The sequence below is a fragment of the Vanacampus margaritifer genome, chromosome 11 (assembly GCF_051991255.1).
Source record: "Vanacampus margaritifer isolate UIUO_Vmar chromosome 11, RoL_Vmar_1.0, whole genome shotgun sequence".
Classification (NCBI taxonomy): domain Eukaryota; kingdom Metazoa; phylum Chordata; class Actinopteri; order Syngnathiformes; family Syngnathidae; genus Vanacampus; species Vanacampus margaritifer.
Window position 1 is genome coordinate 4,357,763 of NC_135442.1, and position 20,131 is coordinate 4,377,893.

Here is a 20,131-nt window from a genome sequence, read left to right on the forward strand (position 1 = left end):
AACGTGGAATCTGTTGAGAACAAAGTACACAGTAAATTCAATTTGACCATATTTGGAGTGGGATTAAATAGACTCAGTTTTAGGGTAATGTTTACACTTGGAAGAAAGTAAAATATAGAATTGGAAAAAAATTATTAAATTGGGAGATCTACTTCCTGAGCTACGCAGCTCCTACTTTGTGTTAGTATATCGCTCGTGTCAGATGGACTCTTCATAACTCCGATCTGTTTTTGATCATTGTTTTTTATCTCCTTTTGAATATAAGCAAACAGTAGGAGGGGCATAGCTCAACTGCTAGTGTGGCAGTCTCCCAAGATGAAGGTTGAGATTTCATTCCTCAACCCTTGAGTGACTTTTAACCCCCCCCAGTTCTTTGTTTTACTCTCTTCCAAGTGTAAATATTACCCTAAAACTGAGTCTATTTGGTCCCACTCTAAATAGAGTAAAATTTACTCTACAGAATTTAATGTGTATTTTTTAAAAGGTGTTTTTAGGTGTGAAATGTTTGAGAACGACTAAGGTACACCACCTTGGATAGACTAGTATGGACCACAGATTGGTCCGTTTTGGACTAGTTGTGGACTTGGTAAGTAAGTCTGGTTGGATTAATATGTGGACTCTAGTTCTGGTCCAATATTAAGATTCAGTTGATGAAGTTCTGTTCAAAGGAGGACTGTGTGGACTTTATTCATTCTGGGCCAGTTCAGAGATACTGTAGATGTGGACTGCAGGTCGGTTAGTCCAGTTGATAGTTGACTCTTATGTAGTCCTCATCCAGTTTTGTGGTTTTATAGACGCGTTCTGCCCGTCAGACAGTCCAGTTGCCAGGTATGTCAGTCCAAACAGGAAGACTGTATGGTCTGTAGATGTGGACTACACTTTGTAATAAAATACTGAGCTAGTCTGGACTGGACTCAGTATTGTATCGTAAACTGTGTGAGAACTTCATTTGTGGGAGCCACAACCGTTACTAGTACTAGTTCCAATCCAGTTAGTAGAAGTTGGTTTGTGAGGCGAGGAGTGACAGACGTCTGTGCGAACGTTTGGCCCGCTCTGATTTTACACCAGCACAACAAAATGAATCCGTCTGCTAAAGTGACTCACTGGTGTTAGCACAAAGGCTGTCTTTGCCTGTGTGTGTACGCGTGTGTAGTTGTCCAACAAGCATTTATTAAAGCTGTGCAGCCAATCCCGTGGCAGCAGTCGAATGATGAATGCCTGCCGCTAAAATCCAATAAGATGGATTTGTGCTTCCTTTTCCTGGTCCTGTTCACCTCCTCCCCATTGCCAAACTACTAACCCCCCCCCCCCCCCGTTCCCTAATCAGCTGTTTGTGCGCAAGGCGAGATCGATGGCATGTCGCCAACCCGACATGCCGTCCGCGTCCCGAGCGGTCGCCGGCGACACGTCGTTCGCGTTAGCCAGCAAATGCCAGCAGGCTTAATTGCATTGGTCGCCTTTTGTTATCTTTTTCTAATTGCTTAAGGAGGGGTTAGTGTCCAAGATGTAATATAGTCATTTTTAGGGTTGAAGTATAGTGTTTTTATTGTGCATACATGAAACTTTTTGTGATCAATTATTGCATTTTTGTGATCAAATATTGCACTATATTCAACTTTTGCATTTCCATGTACAAATATCCAATTTTGTCATGAAATTAACCATTTTTCTAGAGCTGAACGATTAAACATTTTTTTTAAATAATGCCCCACCCCTAATATTCTTATTGCGATTTAAAATGTGATTATTTTTCCTCTTCCCATCTGTAACGAACAACCAATAAATTAATCTATTATAAAAAACAAAACAAAACAGATTTATTGTACATTAATGTTTTTGTCTCGTGAGTTATGCTTATACATTAAAATAAAGACAAAATGACTATGGAATGTGTTTATCTAAATCCATTAGAGTTTTTCACGCTGACAAATTCCCAAAATTCAACCAAACAAGAGTTGCATAAACACAAGTGAGAATTGCATTAATCAGAGTACAACAATAAATGCAAACCAATCTGTGGCTTTATCACTGCAACTTTTCATCTTTCATGAAACAATATGTAAACATGTGGACTCGAATCTAAATATACAATTTCCATGCCAAAATGCGGTTTATCGGTGCTAATCAATAAACGGCAGGCTCAACTATGCAGAGTTCTTGCGCGGTGATCTTAATCGACCGCCTCTGTGTTGTTTTTGGGAGTTTTTGTTGTTGCTGTTTTTTTGCCGCGCTAAGCTTTCCCGCCGTCGTGTTTTATCTGAGTCAAGTCAATTTGCCGGCTGTCTTGTAAGGCTGCCCCATAAAATAAAACGTCGCACTCATCCTTCAGCAGTGATCTGCATGCCAACCACTTTGCGGCCTAATAGAAAACGTATAATGCGCCCTTGTCGGGCGAGGCTCATGAATAAAAGCGCTCTCACCGGCGCACGCTTCCGGCCCACTCGTAAACATGCTGATGGAATCCAATCAGGTTCGTCCCCGTATTTACATAATTTAACGGCTATTCTTTTTTTAACGATCGTTTGTCAAATACACCTGTCACACTTAAGTTCTGGGATACTTGATGTGGAGTTGGTCATGCGATATCATCTTCTTCAACTTTTTTGCGACTAAATAATCAATGAAATATTGTATTGAGATTAGAGATTAGCGCTTAAATTAAACTCGCCTGAATGTTGAATCTGCGCCAACAACCACACACGTTTGTGACCCGCTGATGGAGTCGGCACGTCTGAAGGGCGCGTGGCGTCAACACGCCCCGGCGGGGGAGCGACGACGTCTGCTGCGATAGCGGCTGATAGCGGCCGATAACGGCAGATAGCTACGACTCCTTCGTGGCCCCCCCCCCGACGTGGAGCATGCCAGGAATCCGCCGTGCTAGTCAACACACACACAAAACAAGCACACACACGATGCTGACCTCAATCAGGTCAAGCTTACAGAGCCAGAACACGGCATTAAGACGCAATGTCCTTTTTTATAAACAACGGGGTCAAGTTTGTGTGTGTGTTTGTGCACGTGTGTGTGTTATGAGATATGTTGCCTATTGCGCCAAACATTCCTGTTTGCGCTGCTCCGTTGAAACCTGCGGGCACCCTCATCAACACAACATGCGTTTACTCAACTGCAGACGGGGCGGGCGTCTTCCCAGTTGCTTTTCTTCAGTTTTGTTCCAGACCCGCTCCCTCTATAAATGCCCCGTAGATAGCATATGCTACATAACATAACGTTATGTAACGTATGTAAACAAAAGGGACGCTATAATAATGAATTGGACATGTTTTTTTTAGAGGAGAGGCCTTTAGATTTAGTCTTTCAAGATACAAGACACACACACACTTGAATTCATCAGTTAAGGGGCTGCTGTTTTGGCCAGCAACAGAGTTCAAATGGTCTCATCTATGAATTGACATTATTAAGCTTAGTTTAGCTTAATGCTAACACGCGATGCAAGAGGCCATAGACTGGCTGGCAAAACTTATTTTATATTGCGGTAATTAGAAGTATGTATTTAACTCTTTGACTGCCAGACGTTTTCAGAAAAGGGATGCCGTGGGTGCCAGCCGATTTAAGCATTTTTGACTGATCTTTCAAGGTCCACAGAAAATGATGTGTTTGGACTATGGAAACACACATACTACCAAATGAAAGATTGGACTCTCATCTTTCATCAGAAAAAAAAAGTTTGTTTCTACCTTATTCCGTTTTTCAGTAATCAACTATAGAAAATGGTTAGTTTCACCTCTGTTTTGGAAAAAAAACGTCTTTTAACGTCTTTGGCACTCCTCCATAGGATTTTACTAAACGTTATTTAACGTTTTTGGCAGTCAAAGAGTTAAGCAAACCGGATTCATTTTATCTTATGAAAGTTCCCTTAGCTTAATGCTAACACACGATGCAATTAGTGGCCTTTGTTTACTATATATGATTAGAAATGGGAGCAACATATATAAATAGAGCATACAACAAAACTCACAGGCATATATTCTTTATCCTCTGAGAAAAATTTATTAATATTATTGCAGCTTAGTTGTGACAGTCTATATTATACTGCCCCCCAATGACCAAGGTATATGCACCAGACAGTCCATTGAATTCATGCATGAAATATCTAATTCCTTGCACTTAAAAAAACACGTTATTACTATGTTTTTTACTGTAGAGTACTTTCAGTATTTTTCTCCTGCAAATTCTTATAATTTTGGGGGGATTTTGTGGTGGTGGGGGAGGGGCGGGGGCATCATTTGATTGTAGTGTAAGTAAGTAGCGAGGCCTCCGTCTCCATAAACGCGGACCGTTAGCCACGACTCAATCAATCCAGCCCATTGATTCGGTGACGATATCTCCCCAGGTTTACGGCACTCATTTTCCCGCTTAACTTTTTGGGCCAAAGAGCGCGGCCGTAAAGCTCCCCCGGCCGTGACTTTACAAGAAAGAAAAACACCCGCGCTGGCTTTTAATCGGAGGCCGTTAAAATTAACGCTGCCTAACATTTTACGGCCGCTCTCGTGTCCGCCGCAAAATGACGCAGGAGAGGTGGCGATTATGACCCCTGACCACATTCTTAATTCTATTGAGAGTCTCTTAAGGGGGCTGGGGTGGGAGTCTGTGTTGATTTAGGGTTAGAAATGCAACATCAATGATTGTATTTTGTGGACAATTATATCATTTTTTTGACAATGTACCTGCATACTAATTTTTTGTACTTTAGCTAGCATAAATCGCTGTTTTGGGGGTAATACATATAGAAAAATAATAAATAAATTAAATAAATAAATAAATAACCCACTGACTGTGACTTTTCTAAAAAGCTGCAGGAGAGGGTTGATGATAACCCTCAGCCTGAGTCTTTGATTCTGTTAGTCACTCGAGTTCCCGCTAAGCGCGCCGGCCCTTTAATTGGCACGATGGGGGTGCACTACGGGGGCGTGGGACTTGGCCATTGATGTGAGAGCATGAAAGATCAACGCAAATGTCAGGCAGTCGCTTTCCTCGAACTCTGAGCCGCAACCAAGAAAATGTATTCATTTTTGCCGGTGATAACGAGTATGAGGCAGTGATCATTTTAAATCACAAGTCTCGCTTTTCTCCTTTTTGAAATCATTTGGTGTGTTTATGGCATTTTGGGCTAAAATACTAACTCTTGTGATCAACTGTTGCATTTTCTTTCAAATACATCACAAAAATATGACTTTTTGGTGTAAATATTTGTATGCCCTTTTTCTATTTTCTTGTATTATAGGACTTTGTAATTAAATTGTGACTTTTTTCTCTGTTAAAATTATGATTTTGTCATGCAGTTACTACATTATCATAAAACTATGACTTTTTTAAATTGACAAAAGAAACCTTTTTCTCTCTAACTACTTTATTGTAAAATTACAAAATTTCTCTCTCTGTATAGTGAAATTTTCTCACAAATTTACAACTTTTGATCACTTAATATTTTATTTTCCTTTAAAATTACAACTTTTTTCATTTAAACTTTTTTTTGTTGATATTTTGTGTCTTTTCCCTCAACAAAAGCAAACATTTTCTGTCTATATACAAAAATATTATATATATAGTTTGTATTTTGACATTTTCTGTATTGCTGCACTGTAACATTTTTATTAATGAATATATTTGAAATATAAAAAAACTAAACCAGAAGTTGAATATTTTGGGGTTTCCACCCAAAAAGAAATAAATGTGCATTTAATGACATTAGTTTCCGAAGATCATCAGGCCCGTCGCAGCATGCAGCAGCTCGCATGCACTCGACCTGGATGGCGACGCGCGCCACCGCGTTGCCATGGTAACGCGCTGGCAGCCACTGTGAGAGGCTGCGCTCTTCTGATTTAGAGGCTGCCATCTGGACTTAGATGGATTTTTCTTAAAATAAAAAAAGGACGACAGATCAGCTCGTTACCTTGACGATGTAATAGAACTTTAATGCAACGAGCGGCCAAGACCTCATTTTAGCTCGAGTGTTTGTTGTTCTTTCGGACCTCGCCAATTTTCAATGAGATATTTCCAGGTGTTTTTTGTTAGGGTCAGATTGCTCACAAAATTTGAAAGTAGTATAACTAGACAGATGGATAATGCTAATTGTGTTTTCATCATTGCGCGTGGGAATCATAAAACTGTTAATATTTCAAACCATGATTGGACAATTCAGCCCCCAAGCCAAGTTCATTTAGCAACATGAAAGTTGGAGGACAAATTTATCATAAGTAGACCCATAAACAAGTCTCAAAAAGCCATGCATGAAAAAACACTAGTTTGGAGTGAGGGTCATTTTAGACATTTTACGAGTTCTTACAACTCTTTGAAAATTCAGCCCCTGGAGCCAGTTTCACTTAGCAACATCAACTTTGGTGGGTATGTTTATTATGAGCAGACCCACCAAAAAGTCTCAGGAAGCTTTGCATGGAAAGACACAGGAAGTCTGCCATTCAGGTTTGAAGCTGCCATTTAAGTGTCATTTTGGCCATTACAAGTGTTTTTCCAATGCTTGGAAAATTCAGCCCCTGGATCCAGTTTCACTTAGCAACATCAACTTTGGTGGGTATGTTTATTATGAGCAGACCCACCAAAAAGTGTCAGGAAGCTTTGCATGGAAAGACACAGGAAGTCTGCCATTCAGGTTTGAAGCTGCCATTTAAGTGTCATTTTGGCCATTACAAGTGTTTTTCCAATGCTTGGAAAATTCAGCCCCTGGATCCAGTTTCACTTAGCAACATCAACTTTGGTGGGTATGTTTATTATGAGCAGACCCACCAAAAAGTCTCAGGAAGCTTTGCATGGAAAGACACAGGAAGTCTGCCATTCAGGTTTGAAGCTGCCATTTAAGTGTCATTTTGGCCATTACAAGTGTTTTTCCAATGCTTGGAAAATTCAGCCCCTGGATCCAGTTTCACTTAGCAACATCAACTTTGGTGGGTATGTTTATTATGAGCAGACCCACCAAAAAGTCTCAGGAAGCTTTGCATGGAAAGACACAGGAAGTCTGCCATTCAGGTTTGAAGCTGCCATTTAAGTGTCATTTTGGCCATTACAAGCGTTTTTCCAATGCTTGGAAAATTCAGCCCCTGAAGACATTTTCACTTAGCGACATGAACTTTGGTGTGTATGTTTATCATAAAAAAAAGTCTCAAGAAGCCTTGCATGATAAGACGCAGGAAATCGGCCAGTCTGGTTTGAAGTGGCCATTTTAGGGTCATATTGAAGCATTACTATGGGTTTATAAGTTTTACTTAGCAACTTTAAATTTGGTGGGAATGTCTATCATCAGTTGATGCACAAAAAGGTCTGAAGAAGTCATGTCTGAAAATTCAAAGGAAGTTTGCCATTCTGGTTTGAAGTGGCCATTTTAGAGTCCTTTGGTACATATCCATGGGTCTTTATAATTTTTGGGAACTTCAGTCCCCAAAGCCATATTCACTTAGCAACATAAAATTTGGTAGGTATGACTATCATGAGTAGACGCACAAAAAATTCTCAAGAAGCTGTGCCTAAAAACACACAGGAAGTTGTTCATTTTGGTTTGAAGTGGCCATTTTAGTTCAATTTGAGAAATTTTTAGGGGTCCAATTTGGAAAGAAGAAAATAATCAGCCCCTGAAGCTAGTTCCACTTAGAAACCTGAAATTGGGTAAACATGTTTAACATGAGTAGGCCTAAAAAAAAAAAGTCTCAAGAAGCCATGCATGAAAATTCACAGCAAGTCTGCCATTCTGGTTTGAAGCGGCCATTTCATGAAAAGTCAGCCATTCCCAGGGGGTGCTTCAAACACAACATGTTCCTCCATGTTTTGTCCAATTGCTACCAAATGTGAAGCGCGTACACAAGTTAAATGTGTGACACTAAATAGTGAACCATTTTCTTTTTTATTGTTGTGTGTGTGGGCATAGCATGACGGTAACATTTGATGACTGTTCCCTGAATAGCTCCTCGACATGTGCACTGTACTTGAAGTTTTTCTGGAGCAGCAGCAGCAGCAGCAATGAGAAGTTTCTATTGATTTTTAAACAAAGCTTTTTTCTTCTTTTTTTTTTTTAGTTGCTCCATTTGCGGCTCGACCGTGCTAATAATTTTTTATTGATGGAGGCATTAGTGTGAAAAACTCTACGGGGAGCAGTGGTTGCTCAACTCAAAGTGGTTGAAATGTTTTGCTGAAGAAACCTCACGTGTTTGCCATCACTTTCTTGTCTTAGCGATTTGTCAAATTAACCTCCTGAGAGTTGAATGGCACTTATTTGATAATGATCAACATAAAACAAAAAAAAAAGCTTTGCTGGTATTTTTTCCCCTTTTTTTTTGTGCAGCATCCTTGGTTTTCTTTGTGTTTTCGCTTTTTTCAGCTCGATAACATCGCTACTGTCCTCAACACGTCTGTCATTTTGTCATTTTGATTATTGTGTTCTGTCACAGTAATAGGCACCAAACCTACCGAAAGAAAGAGTAGACGCTCTACTTTAACCAGAAAACAAAATGTTCGTTCCTACCTCTTTCCGTTCTAGCAGTAGAACACGGCTTGGTTTCACCAAAAAACGTCTTCTTTTTTTTAAATTGGAGAAACGGGAACAGAAACATGCCAGGCAAGGCAGTGACAAGACAGAAGCTATTCATCAGTTAACAGTTGGACTCCTGTTGACTTGTGTCCACGGCAGTCAAAAATTCATGTTAATAATTATTATTTTTAAGTTTCGTAAACGTCTTTTTTGTGCAGCTGCCTCCCACTTGGCGGTTAAAGGAGCGGTCGTCACCATGACAACGTCCATGGCCGGCCTCCTCCTGCTGAGGCTCCTCCTCCTCATCCTGCCTAAGACGTCAACGGCACTGGTAGCTAATGCCAACGCTTCATCGGCGTTCCCGACGATGTCGCTTTTCCAGCCCCTCACTCAGCCTGAGTGCTCCAAGAAAGAACATCCCAAAGTGTCCACACAAGGTGAGGCGCCCGTTTTTGCTGCCATTAGCGGTTTTAGCATGTTAGCGCCTAGAAACATGTATCACTCTGACATCTGCCACTAGTTTTCCCAATGGTCCTGAAATGAATTTCACTATTCAGCAAGAGGTTTTTATTTGACAAAATACACCAATTTTGGAAAGTTTGAAGAAAATCGCGTTTGAAGAAAATCGCGTTTGAAGAAAATCGCGTTTGAAGAAAATCGCGTTTGAAGAAAATCGCGCTTGAATTCCAGTTGATTGAGCGCCGCCTAGAACTGGATGTTTGCCACTAACTATACCAAGCGCCTGATTCAAGATTTGCCAATACAAAATAGGATTTTTGCATTCACTTGGAAGTTCTGAAGAAATGTGAAGATCATCTGAAAAATCCTACCAGTAGAGCGCCGCCTAGAAGCATGTCCTTTGCCATCAACTGTACCAAGTGTCTTGAATCCACAGTAATTATAGAATTAACATGTTCTTCTTTGTGATCAGCATGTTCGAACAAATGCTCGAAACTTTTCATTTCACTTGTGCGCCGCCTAGAATCCTGTTCTGACGTTAGCCTCCAGCTATCCCAAATGTCTTGGATTGAGTATTGTTGATAGAAAATGAATAAGGTACTTGCTAATTACTTTGCTATAGAGCACTCATCCTTGAAAGTTTGAAGGTCAGAAGTCCAAATGGTATCCTATGGAAGTTAGCATTGCTAGCATATTAGCATAGATGCCTTACAAACATGTCATTGTTTCTGTTCAATCTGGTATTATTATTGTTGTTTGTGTGTACATTCACGAATTTCACCTAGCTAGCTAGCAGCGTTCAAAATGATAAGCTAGCTGGCGGCTAGCTGTCTCCAGTGTTTGTTGTTGGATAAGAGTAGTTTCTGTCAAGCTGCTCTTTGCTTGCCAAAAAAATCCACTTGGGACTATAAAATGCAAGAAATACAATTGCACACTTATGTTAAGCTAACACAGCTAGCATGTATTATCTATGCGGTTTAGAGGAAGAGAATGAATGGTTGTGTTTACAGGAGAAGCACAAGGTTAGTAGTTGGCCTGTTCAATGGATTATTTTGTGTCGGTTCTCTATTCGGCATTATTCGAGTGCGCCTAGAACCACAGCAGCAGTGAGATGAGGCCAACAGTATGTGAGCAAACACAAATTGTTATGTTTGTTTTGGGGCTTGTGTTGTTTGTCTCGTGTCTGCCAAAGAAACAAAACCAAAAATAGCTGCAAGTGAGCAGGAAAAATTGAAATAAAAAACTCTGAGGAAGAGCTGGATTGTATATGCTGTCATAACCCGAAACATCCAATGAGTCGAGCAACACCTAGAAACCCGTCACCTTGACACAGCTATCCTTCAGGTCATGGGTTGAATGTAATTACAAAGCACCGGGGTTCTTGGTCTGCCAAAGAACACTTAACCTTGAAAGTTTGATGGCCGAAAATTCCAATTGGTTAGAGCGCCACCTGGAACAATGTCTTTTGATAGATATTGTTGGATATTGTCATTAAAGAATCAATATCTTTGCGAAAGGACATCCCTCTTTTAGATTTAAAATTTCAACTGAATAATTTAATTGGAGTGCTGCCTAGAAACATGTCCTTTGACACATCTATCCCGAGTGTCTTGGATAGAATATATTTCCGGCTTTGACGAAGAACATGAGCCTTGAATGTCTGAAAAAAATTATTTCACAATTTTCCGTTGATGCAGCCTCCTTGAGATGGGGTAGCGGACTTTGTCTTTTGGTCGTGTTTCTAGGCAGCGCTCGAGCAAATTTACTTTCCAAATGATTTGCTAGTTTATTTTTGTGACTCTCATGGCACTGCTTTTGTAGCCAGCGAGTTTCTTAGTGAGTAGATAATCTTCACACCTTTTCTTTTTCCCACCGCATGCAACAATATCCGTAAAGATAAAGCGGATATACCTCTCGGGATTGAAAGGGAGAAGGTAGAGCTCGCTTTAATGCCACCTTTGGAGAAGACGAGCGGCAAAGTAATCCGGTGAATAACTGCGCACGTCGTCATGCTCTGTTTTCCCCCCCCAAATCACGGCAAACTCCCGAGAGAATTGAGCAGAAACAAACCAAGATATTTATTTTGCCTTTCTGTTTCCATTTGCGCATATTCCCGCCTGCCGCTCGACTCCTTATTAATCTAATTTGCACTCTGCACCGTCTCGTCTCCGCGCCGAGAATACAACAACGCTTTGCATCACCTTGTGAACTCGAGTAATAAAAGCGTAGGGAGGACAACAAAGCGCGACGCGGCATTCTTCCGTCTTCATTCTTGATTACCGCGGCGGCCCTAATCGGAGCTGCCGCCCAAGCATTTGTGGCCCATCAATCATCCAGCTGGAAAGGCCGCAACGGGACTGTCGGTTTGTAAGTTGGAAAGGTGAGGGTAGAGAAGACTGCTCGAGGCTGGATTTGAAAGATCGACTTGTTGATACCTCTTAATAACTCCCTCATCAACAGCTATCGACGCTAACATAGCTAATGCTGCCCTTCAATCAAAGTCAACTTTTCATCCCGTTCATGTTTCAATGCCGTGTTTTTCATTTCCGACGAGAAGGCGCCACGGAGGAGCTCTTTTTTTTTTTTTTTTTTTTCTTGACTGCTTTGAACAATCCCAGAGTCTTTAAAGCCAGCAAGTCTGAGAGGAAATCAATCTCATAAATCCTGGATTTCATTGCGACGCTCTGCATTAGCATGCTAAGGCTAAACGTGAGGCATGTGAGGGAAAAGACAAATTGTTTGGATAGTTATCGCTATAGAGCGACTTGACTTGCATCCTTAAAAGTTTGGCGATCACTTATTTTGTAGAGCGCCGCCTAGAGCGATGTGCCAACACAACTTTGCCACCAGGTGCCCCGAGTGCCTTGGAACGAATACTATCTGTAAAAAAAAGAAAGATTGTTAAAAAATGTCAATTAGTAGAGCTCCGCCTAGAACCACGATGGACCTTGCCAGACAGCTATCTCAAGTGTCATGGATCAATCGTAATTCTAAAGAAACTCTGTTTTGGTTCTAACACAGAACACTATAAGTTTGATGATTATTTAAAAACGTCAATTCATAGAGTGCTGCCTAGAACTATGTGCCAACACAACCTTGGCTTCTTGGTACCAATATTTTCCATGAAGAATATGTAGGGTTGTTGCTATACACTATACAAAGATTTTGTTTGAAAATGCCAGTAGAGTGCCGCCTAGAACCATGGTGACATGACATTACCGCCACCAATCTTACGTGTCTCGGATCAAGCATAAATTTAAAGCAACTGTGCCCCTATGCCTTAAAAGTTTGATGATCACTTGATAATTGCGATTGCTAGAGTGCCGCCGAGAAACTTGTAACAATATTACAATGATGATTTGCTACGAGATAACCAAAGTGTGTTGCATTCAATATTGTCCTTAATCCTTATAGAGAAAATATATAGAGTTCTAGCTTTGACAAAATGCTAACCCTTGTGCCGCCTAGAAATCTCCATCAGCATGACTTTGCTACCAGCTATTTGAGATGTTTTGGGTGAAATATTGCCAGGAAAAATGGATATCGGGTTGTAGGGTTCTCATCCTTGAAATTTCAATGACAGTTGCTAGAGCGCCGCCTAGAAAATGTTTCTAAATGGTCCAGCCAATGTTTCTCCGGAAGATCTCTTTTCAAGATCACAACTTCCAAGTTTTATCTCTTTAGCTTCCTCGAACCGCAGCCGCTATTTCTTTTTCCCATTTTCACTTCAGCCGACTGAGACTGTTGAGAAAGAGAGAAGCGAGAGAGACAGGTCACCGCAAATTAGGAGTGACTCTGCCAGAGCCCGAGAGAATGCAAAAAAAGAGCAGCCGCCACACGAGCGGCGGAGAGGTCACCAGGCTAATAGCCTCTGATCAGCCAGAACTAAAGATGTGTAAAATACTTTTATTTTGAAAGTTACTGTGTACAAGCTGGATGTTTTACTGTTGCTCTTGACTTTTATTGTGAAATTCCACCATGTACTAGCTGAATGTTGTGATGTCGTTGCTGTTGGACTTTAATTGTTTTATTTTGAAAGTCAGTAGGTGGTGTTGTTTCTCCCTCATATTTATTTTGAAATTCACCATGTTGTTTCTCTCTGACTTGAGCTGATGCTAGTGAGTCGTGACTTTTATTGTGAAAGCCACAGCGAACAAATTGGATTTTGTGGTCATTGATAAGCGTTTTGGGTAATGGATGGATGGATGCTCTTGAAGTTTTATTGTGAAAGTCAACATGTACAAGGTTGTTGCTTGTGACTTTTATTTTGTAAGTCACCATTTACAATCTTGTTATGCTGTGGCTCTTTGACTTTTATTGTGAAGGTCCACCATGTATTAGCACCTTACTTTTATTTTGAAAGGGACAGTGTAAAGGTGGTGGGCTTTTGGCTTCTATTTTGAAAGTCGGCATGTACAAGCTGTAGGTTCCGTTTGTGCTTGACTTTTATTGTGAAGTTCAGGATGTACAGTTCAAGCTGGTTGATCGTGACTTTGTTTTGAAAGTTGAAAATCACATTATTAGATTGCTTGTGACTTTTATTGTGAAAGTCACCGTGTACAAACTGGGCATTGTGTTGTTGTATATTTGTATTTTTAACAAATTTGCAAACATTATTTTCAAAAAAATCACATTTGAAGGGATTTTTTAAATTCCATTTCAAAATAAAGCTGTAAGATCGCAAAATGTTGAACAAGCGAAGTTCTGTGAATATGTTCTCAATGGACCTCGATATAGAGCTTTTTGTCTGCGCCACACCAAACATGGCAGCAAGATAAAAACTCAAAATAATGGTCGGGAACTGGCATATAAACGGTGAGGGAAGGGGAAGTTAAATGCGAGTAGCGGAGGGGCTTTACGGTCCCAGCTGTGGGCCGCTTACGAGGAGATTGAACAGGCGGCGCGTATAAAAAAGCTTGTAAGAGGGAGGATAAACGCCAATCATCCTCACCGTAGGAATTCTCAACAGACGGATGTTTACTGTCTATTAAAGAACCACAAGAAGGGGGCGGGGCCAATTAATGCTTCCTGATTGGAGATTAAATAAGTACAGTCATTTATTTTTACTGCTCACTGATTTGTTGATCAGATGCTACGCTATGCTAGTCTGTCTAATGCGATACTATGCTAGGCTATTCTGTTTCCATGCTATTCTATCGCTAATGCTAAGATGATACTAAACTATGCTAAGTGCTGCTAATGATACTTTGTGTTTCTCTCAGTGCTCAATCCGTGGATGTCAACGTTCTCCTGGGCGGGCGTGCGGGATTTCTCCCAGCTGACCCTCGACCTTGCCAGGAATGAACTTATTGTGGGTGCCAGGTGAGACACACACAAGCGCACGCACACACAAACGCACACGCAATCATACACTTTTTCCCCCTCTTGCAGGAACTTCTTGTTCAGGTTGGACCTCAGCAACATGTCATTGATCCAGGTAAGATCATCTTCTTTCTCATTGATTTGGACTTGTCACATATAGCTAGCTATGTTGCAGTTGTTGATTTTATTTTGAAAATCATAAAAAAACAAGATGATGATATGTTGCTGGGTGTAGTGTGGTCGCTTGTGGTCTTTTGTTGTGAAAGTAAACATACAAGATGTATGGCGTATGTTGACTTTCACAATAAAAGTCCAAGAGTGACATTTTGTGTGTTGTCTGGTTTGTGGAGCTTTTACTTTGTAAAGTCACCGAGAGGTGAGACGTCAGTCAGATATTTTTAGAAACAATTTCCTGCTCGCTAGAGACACAAAGATGGCGGAGCACATTATTGCTTTACGGACGCTGTTATTTGTGTGTGTGTGTGTGTGTGTGTCTGCCTACATGTGCATGTGTCACGGACAAGGCATTCATTAGAGACGTTCCGGAAAAATCCAGCTCGCACCATCCAGACACGAAGGGTCACAGGTTATTGTGCTGTTGTTGATGATGGTGAGAATGGGGGCAGGGGGGGAGTGAATGAAGGATGATGTAAGGGGGGGGGGGGTCATAGTGGGGTATGCGAGGACCCCTGGGAGCTCACCTGTTTGCTACCAGCATTAGCAAGCAGGCAAGCGGAGACGGTGACTGCACAGCCAATCACTGCGACAAATAAAACACACACAGGAAATACACATAAATTGCAAGAAACACACACACTCATCAAGTCCAGAGCATGAAGAGATCACCTCAACATGTTGTGGGACTCTTATTGTGAAAGTCTACCATGTACAAATTGGATGCAGTGTCGTTGCTCGTGGACTTTTATTATGTGTTATATTCATGTGTGGTTGCTTGCGTTTATTGTGAAAGGTGACCCTGTTCAAGTTTGTGTTGTTGCTCAAGACTTTTGCTGCATGTGAAAGTCAACAGGAACCAGATGGATGTGGTTTGATTGTTCGTAGACTTTTATTATGAAAGGCCACTATGCACAATCTGTTGTTTGAGGCTTTTATTGTGAAATCGGTCTTTAGACTTTCATTTTTATATGTACGAGGTGCTTGTGACTTTTATTGTGAAAGTTTACATATACATGCTGGACGTTGTGAGGCTGCTTGTAGACTTTTATTGTGAAAGTAACTGGGTACTAAGCTGGATGTTTTGAGACAGGCTAAGTCTTAAAAAAGGCTTTCAAAAAAGGTTTTCAAACTTGCGTGGGGTTTGTGGACTTTAATTATGAAAGGCCAGTATGTTCAAGTTGTGATTTTTATTGTGAAAGTCCATCATATGCAAGATGGATGTTGTTCAGTTGCTCACATATGATGCCTTTCACAATAAAAGCCATACAACATTCAGTTTTGTACATGATTTTTTGTTTTGTTTTACAGTAAAAAAAAATCTAAAAAGTAATCACACAACATCCAGGTTGTATAGTGGGCTTTCACAATAAAAGCCACGAGTGAGCCACCACTTTCAAAATAAAACTCAAGGCAATCAAACTTCAGCTGAACTGTTTGTAGTTAACATTACTTCGTTTTTTTACACCCTTGCACTAAAGATGATCAAATATGACCCTTTTATTTTGAAACTGCAGGATCAAGCCTTGGAATTAACACAGAAAGGATTTACTGTATTATTATGAAAGATATTTTTACATGACAGCAATTGTGAATATTATAAACAGGCTCAGTAATACACAGTCATCCATGCATCGCGCTGCTCCCACTCAGACTTTCCCTGGGCGGCCCACGTTGTCATTTTTTTTCTGTGCCTTTCTTCTGCTTTTTTTTTTTTTTTTTTTTTCAAAAACTCCTCGCCGTATTGCAGCGTGGGATGCGGCCCGGCGCCGCATTTAGTAGCGGGTCTGATGCCTGATTGCCGCCCACTCGCGCCGTCCCACCTGCGCCGGCTGACAGTGCGCCCACTCGGAGGTGCCTCTCGCAAACCCCCCCACTCATCCCCCGTCACCACTGTAGAACAGCAGGAGGAAGGTGGTGGGGTGTGTGTGTGTGTGTGTGTGTGTGTGTACTGTACATAATAAGTGTGTGCGTTTGTGTTTGTGTGAGTGGGATGGATGGTTAAAAAAAAAAAATCTCAAGTGTCTGACAGGAGCAAAAGAGGAAAATGAGCTTTTATGCGTTTCTCATTATTTGCATCTTTGCATAAGCACTCACATTCATAACCTGACGGGAAATCATAACAATCATAATAAAAAAAACACAACAATAACAACATCTGTTCATCATATTGGATATTATTACTCTGTTGATTCGGTTCCCAGTGGCGCGCAAGCGGCGGGCGTCACGTCATAAACAGCTTTTATTAAGTGTACTTGCAGCGTTTTGCGTCACGTCTTAACGGTCATACAAATGGAGAAACACATTCATCACTGTTGATATTATGACTTAAAAACAATAAACCAGTCATAAAAAAAAGTTCCCCACTGTGATGTTGCAAATAATTAAAAAAAAGAGATAATTTGCTATTATATAAAGTGTAAAAATAAATTGTTGACGGGAGGTAAGAAGGAAAAGAAGGGCAGGAGGGAGGAAGGAAGGAAGGAAAGCTGAAGGAAGGACAAAAGAAGGCCAGTATGAAAGACAATGAGGATCGAAGAATAGAAGGGAGGAAAGAAGTGAAGTATGTAAGGCGGGACAGGATGAAGGAAGGAAAAAAAACAAAGAAGAGAGAAAGAGCATGATGAAGGGAGAGGAACGTAAGATAAAAAAAGGAGTGAAGGAATAAAGGGAGGGTAGAATGGAAGGAAGGACTAAAGGCTTTACGGAAGGAAAGCTGGGACTAAAATAGGATGCAAGAAAAGGAAGGGGAGGTAGGAGGGATGGATAGAAGGGAAAAAAAGATCAATTAAAACTCTTTGACTGCCAAAAACGTTAAATAACGTTTAGTAAAATCCTAGGGAGGAGTGCCAAAGACGTTAAAAGACGTTTGTTTCAAAACAGAGATGAAACTAACCATTTTCTATTGTTGATTACTGAAAAACGGAATAAGGTAGAAACAAACTTTTTTTTCTGATGAAAGATGAGAGTCCAATCTTTCATTTGGTAGTATGTGTGTTTCCATAGTCCAAACACATAATTTTCTGTGGACCTTGAAAGATCAGTCAAAATGCTTAAATCGGCTGGCACCCACGGCATCCCTTTTCTGAAAACGTCTGGCAGTCAAAGAGTTAAGATAAGGAGGGAGGGATGGAGGTTGAAAGAAGAGTTGAAGGACTAAAGCAAGGAATTTAGGATTCATGGAAGGAAAGCTAGAAGGAAGAAAGAACTCAAGGAAGGACGGACAGAAGGAAGAAAGGGAGAAAATAAGGCTAGTTTGAAGCAAAAGGAGATAGAAGGAAGTAAGAAAGGGTTGATGGGAGGAAGGAATAGTGGGAGGGAGGGAAGAAAGAGGGCAAAGGTATGAAATGTGAAGGTATGAAACAAGGATGGTATGAAAGTAAGGAAGTTTAAACCCCTAACCCTGGCTAGAAACTTGGCTAGAAACCCTACTTGAAAACACTAATCCTGCCTTGGAACCCTATTTTGGAACCATTACCCTTGATTGTTACTACAATATTTTTAAAAGAGGTCATCTGAGAAGCTTTTATTGACTTGAAAGTGTAAATGTAAGCGCATACTTACTTTTGGCAAACCCGGTTCTATATGAAATAGTTTTTGTGAATATTTCTTTTTCGTGAACCTGCCCGGGCTTGCTTTTGAAGCGGCTAATCTGGGATCTGCCTTGTTTGTTTATGGCGTCTGGAGAGTGAGCGTCCGTCAGATAATCCCAGCACGGATAATAAAAAGAAAAAGGGAACTGGAATGTCAACACGGTGGCTATTTCATATCAGGAGCTCATCTTGTTTTTCCGTCACACGTGCTGCTCGGATCATCTCGTACGTCAACAGGCCAAACTCCCAGAATCCCTCACATGATCACTGGGATGATATCTTGACATGTTTGTGTTGTTTTGTGTTTGTATTTCTCATAGCTAAGATTTTGGTACGGTCTAAGCTTTGACTTGTTGCCTTTTTACTGTCCTAATAATTATTTTTGGTCTAGAATGACAGCCTACCTAAACCCAATCCTTGACCTAAACCCTACGAACCCTAACTACTTACCCTCCTAATCTTACCGCTAACCTAGACCTTTAGTCTTATATTTGGGTTAGGTACTAAGGGTTAAGTGTATTCACCATAAGGCCTGGATCCAAAACGCTAAGGACTGAAAACGATGTCCAAGCGGAAATCACTTCACCCTTAAAGCACTTTGTTGGTTCTAGCCATAGCGGCAGCCGTGGCCAAGTGGTAAAGATCTAAAAAAGTCCCACAGCTGTGTGGACAGCCTTTGGGTCTCAGTGTGTTCCATCACAGCCTCTGGCCTTGCTCTCATCCTGGAAACAGGAAGTGGTCCTCGCTCCAACATCCTTAGACCGCATGAGGTCTTTGAGAACATCGCAAATCACCGCTGGGAAAATAATTGCAGCTGTTGTTTCAGCTGTTGTGTCTGTACTCAGGACTCCCGCTGGGCTTGAAATCTTTCCATGAGATCTTTGTTTGAAGTCTTTTCGTAAAGTGTGTTCTTGAAGTCTTTGCTAAAGGTCTTCTATGAGATTTTTTTGCTTGACTCACTTCTGGAGTTGAAAAACTAGACCCAAGGTCTTTGCTCCAGGTAGTTGCTTGAGGCCTTTAAATGAGATGTTCCTCTGGGTCTTTGACTGAGGTCTTACCTTTAGACAAGGTCACGGTCAAGGTAGCTTGAGATCATTTTTTGAGGACTTCCTCCGGATCTTTTGTTTCTCGCTTAAAGCTTTTACTTAAGGTATTGCCCTGAGGTGTTTTTTTCCTTCAAGTCTATTCTATAGGTCTTTACTGAAGTTTTTCTATTACATCTCCCTGTCAGGTCTTTGTTTGAGCTCATTTCTTAGGGAGCTCCTGGAGAGCATTCCCTTTTAAAGTTTACTCAAGATATTTCCTTGAAGGGATTGCTTGAAGTCTTTGTATTAAGGTTTTCCCTGAAGTCTCTGCTTGTGGTCGTTCATTGAAGTATTTTCTTGAGGTTTCTTGTGAAGCTTTTTCCAGAGGTTTGTCCAAGTCTTCCCATCAGGTGTTTATTGAGCTTTTTTTGTGAGGCGAGCCTTGAGGTCTTCTGGTGACATTTTCTTTCAAATCTTTGCCTAAGGTCCGTCCCTGAGGCTTTACGCTGAGGTCTTCTGATGTGGTGTTTGCTTGATTGCAGTTAGGTCGTCCCGACAGGTATTTCTTTGAGCCGTTACTTGAGCACACCCTTTCAAACATTCCTCAAGGTTTTTGTTCAGTCTTTTCCTGAGGTCTCTTCCTGAAGTCTTGACTTTCAATACAGTTTTTGCGAGAGGTCTTCCCCAGAATTGTTTCTACCGGGTCTTTGCTTTAGGCTTTCCCTGAGGTCTTTCCTTAAGGTTTTCCCTTTAATAGCTTTCCTTGAAGTCTGTCCGTGTTGTCTTTGCTTAAGATCATTTCTTGTGGACCTCCTTGACCTTTCCCTTTAAAATATTAAACAAGGTGGTTCAGCGTGATCTTTTATTGAGGTGTACCATGAAGTCTTTACTTAAAGTCTCTACATCAGGTCTTGAATTGAGCACATTTCTGTAGGACATCTTCTACCTTTCCTCAAGGTGGTTTCCCAGGATTCTTTATTTGAGGTCTTGGGATGTCTCCCTGATGTCTTTCCTCTTGGACCTCCTGTCGGGTTCCATCCTTGTGCCCAAGGACATGCAGTTGC

The 20,131-nt window shown here is 41.0% G+C and overlaps 1 protein-coding gene across 6 annotated transcripts in view; it reads left to right on the forward strand.

Moving 5' to 3' along the window:
* Window positions 1–20,131, forward strand: part of sema5ba (sema domain, seven thrombospondin repeats (type 1 and type 1-like), transmembrane domain (TM) and short cytoplasmic domain, (semaphorin) 5Ba) — an 83,179-nt gene that overhangs the window by 21,892 nt on the left and 41,156 nt on the right. For all 6 annotated transcript variants that reach the window (XM_077579293.1, XM_077579294.1, XM_077579295.1 and 3 more), the window contains exons 2-4: window positions 8,713–8,931; window positions 14,176–14,275; window positions 14,345–14,390. In XM_077579293.1, the coding sequence (XP_077435419.1) occupies window positions 8,751–8,931; window positions 14,176–14,275; window positions 14,345–14,390 (327 nt within the window). In that variant the 5' untranslated portion in view covers window positions 8,713–8,750. The remainder of the gene's footprint in view (window positions 1–8,712; window positions 8,932–14,175; window positions 14,276–14,344; window positions 14,391–20,131) is intronic.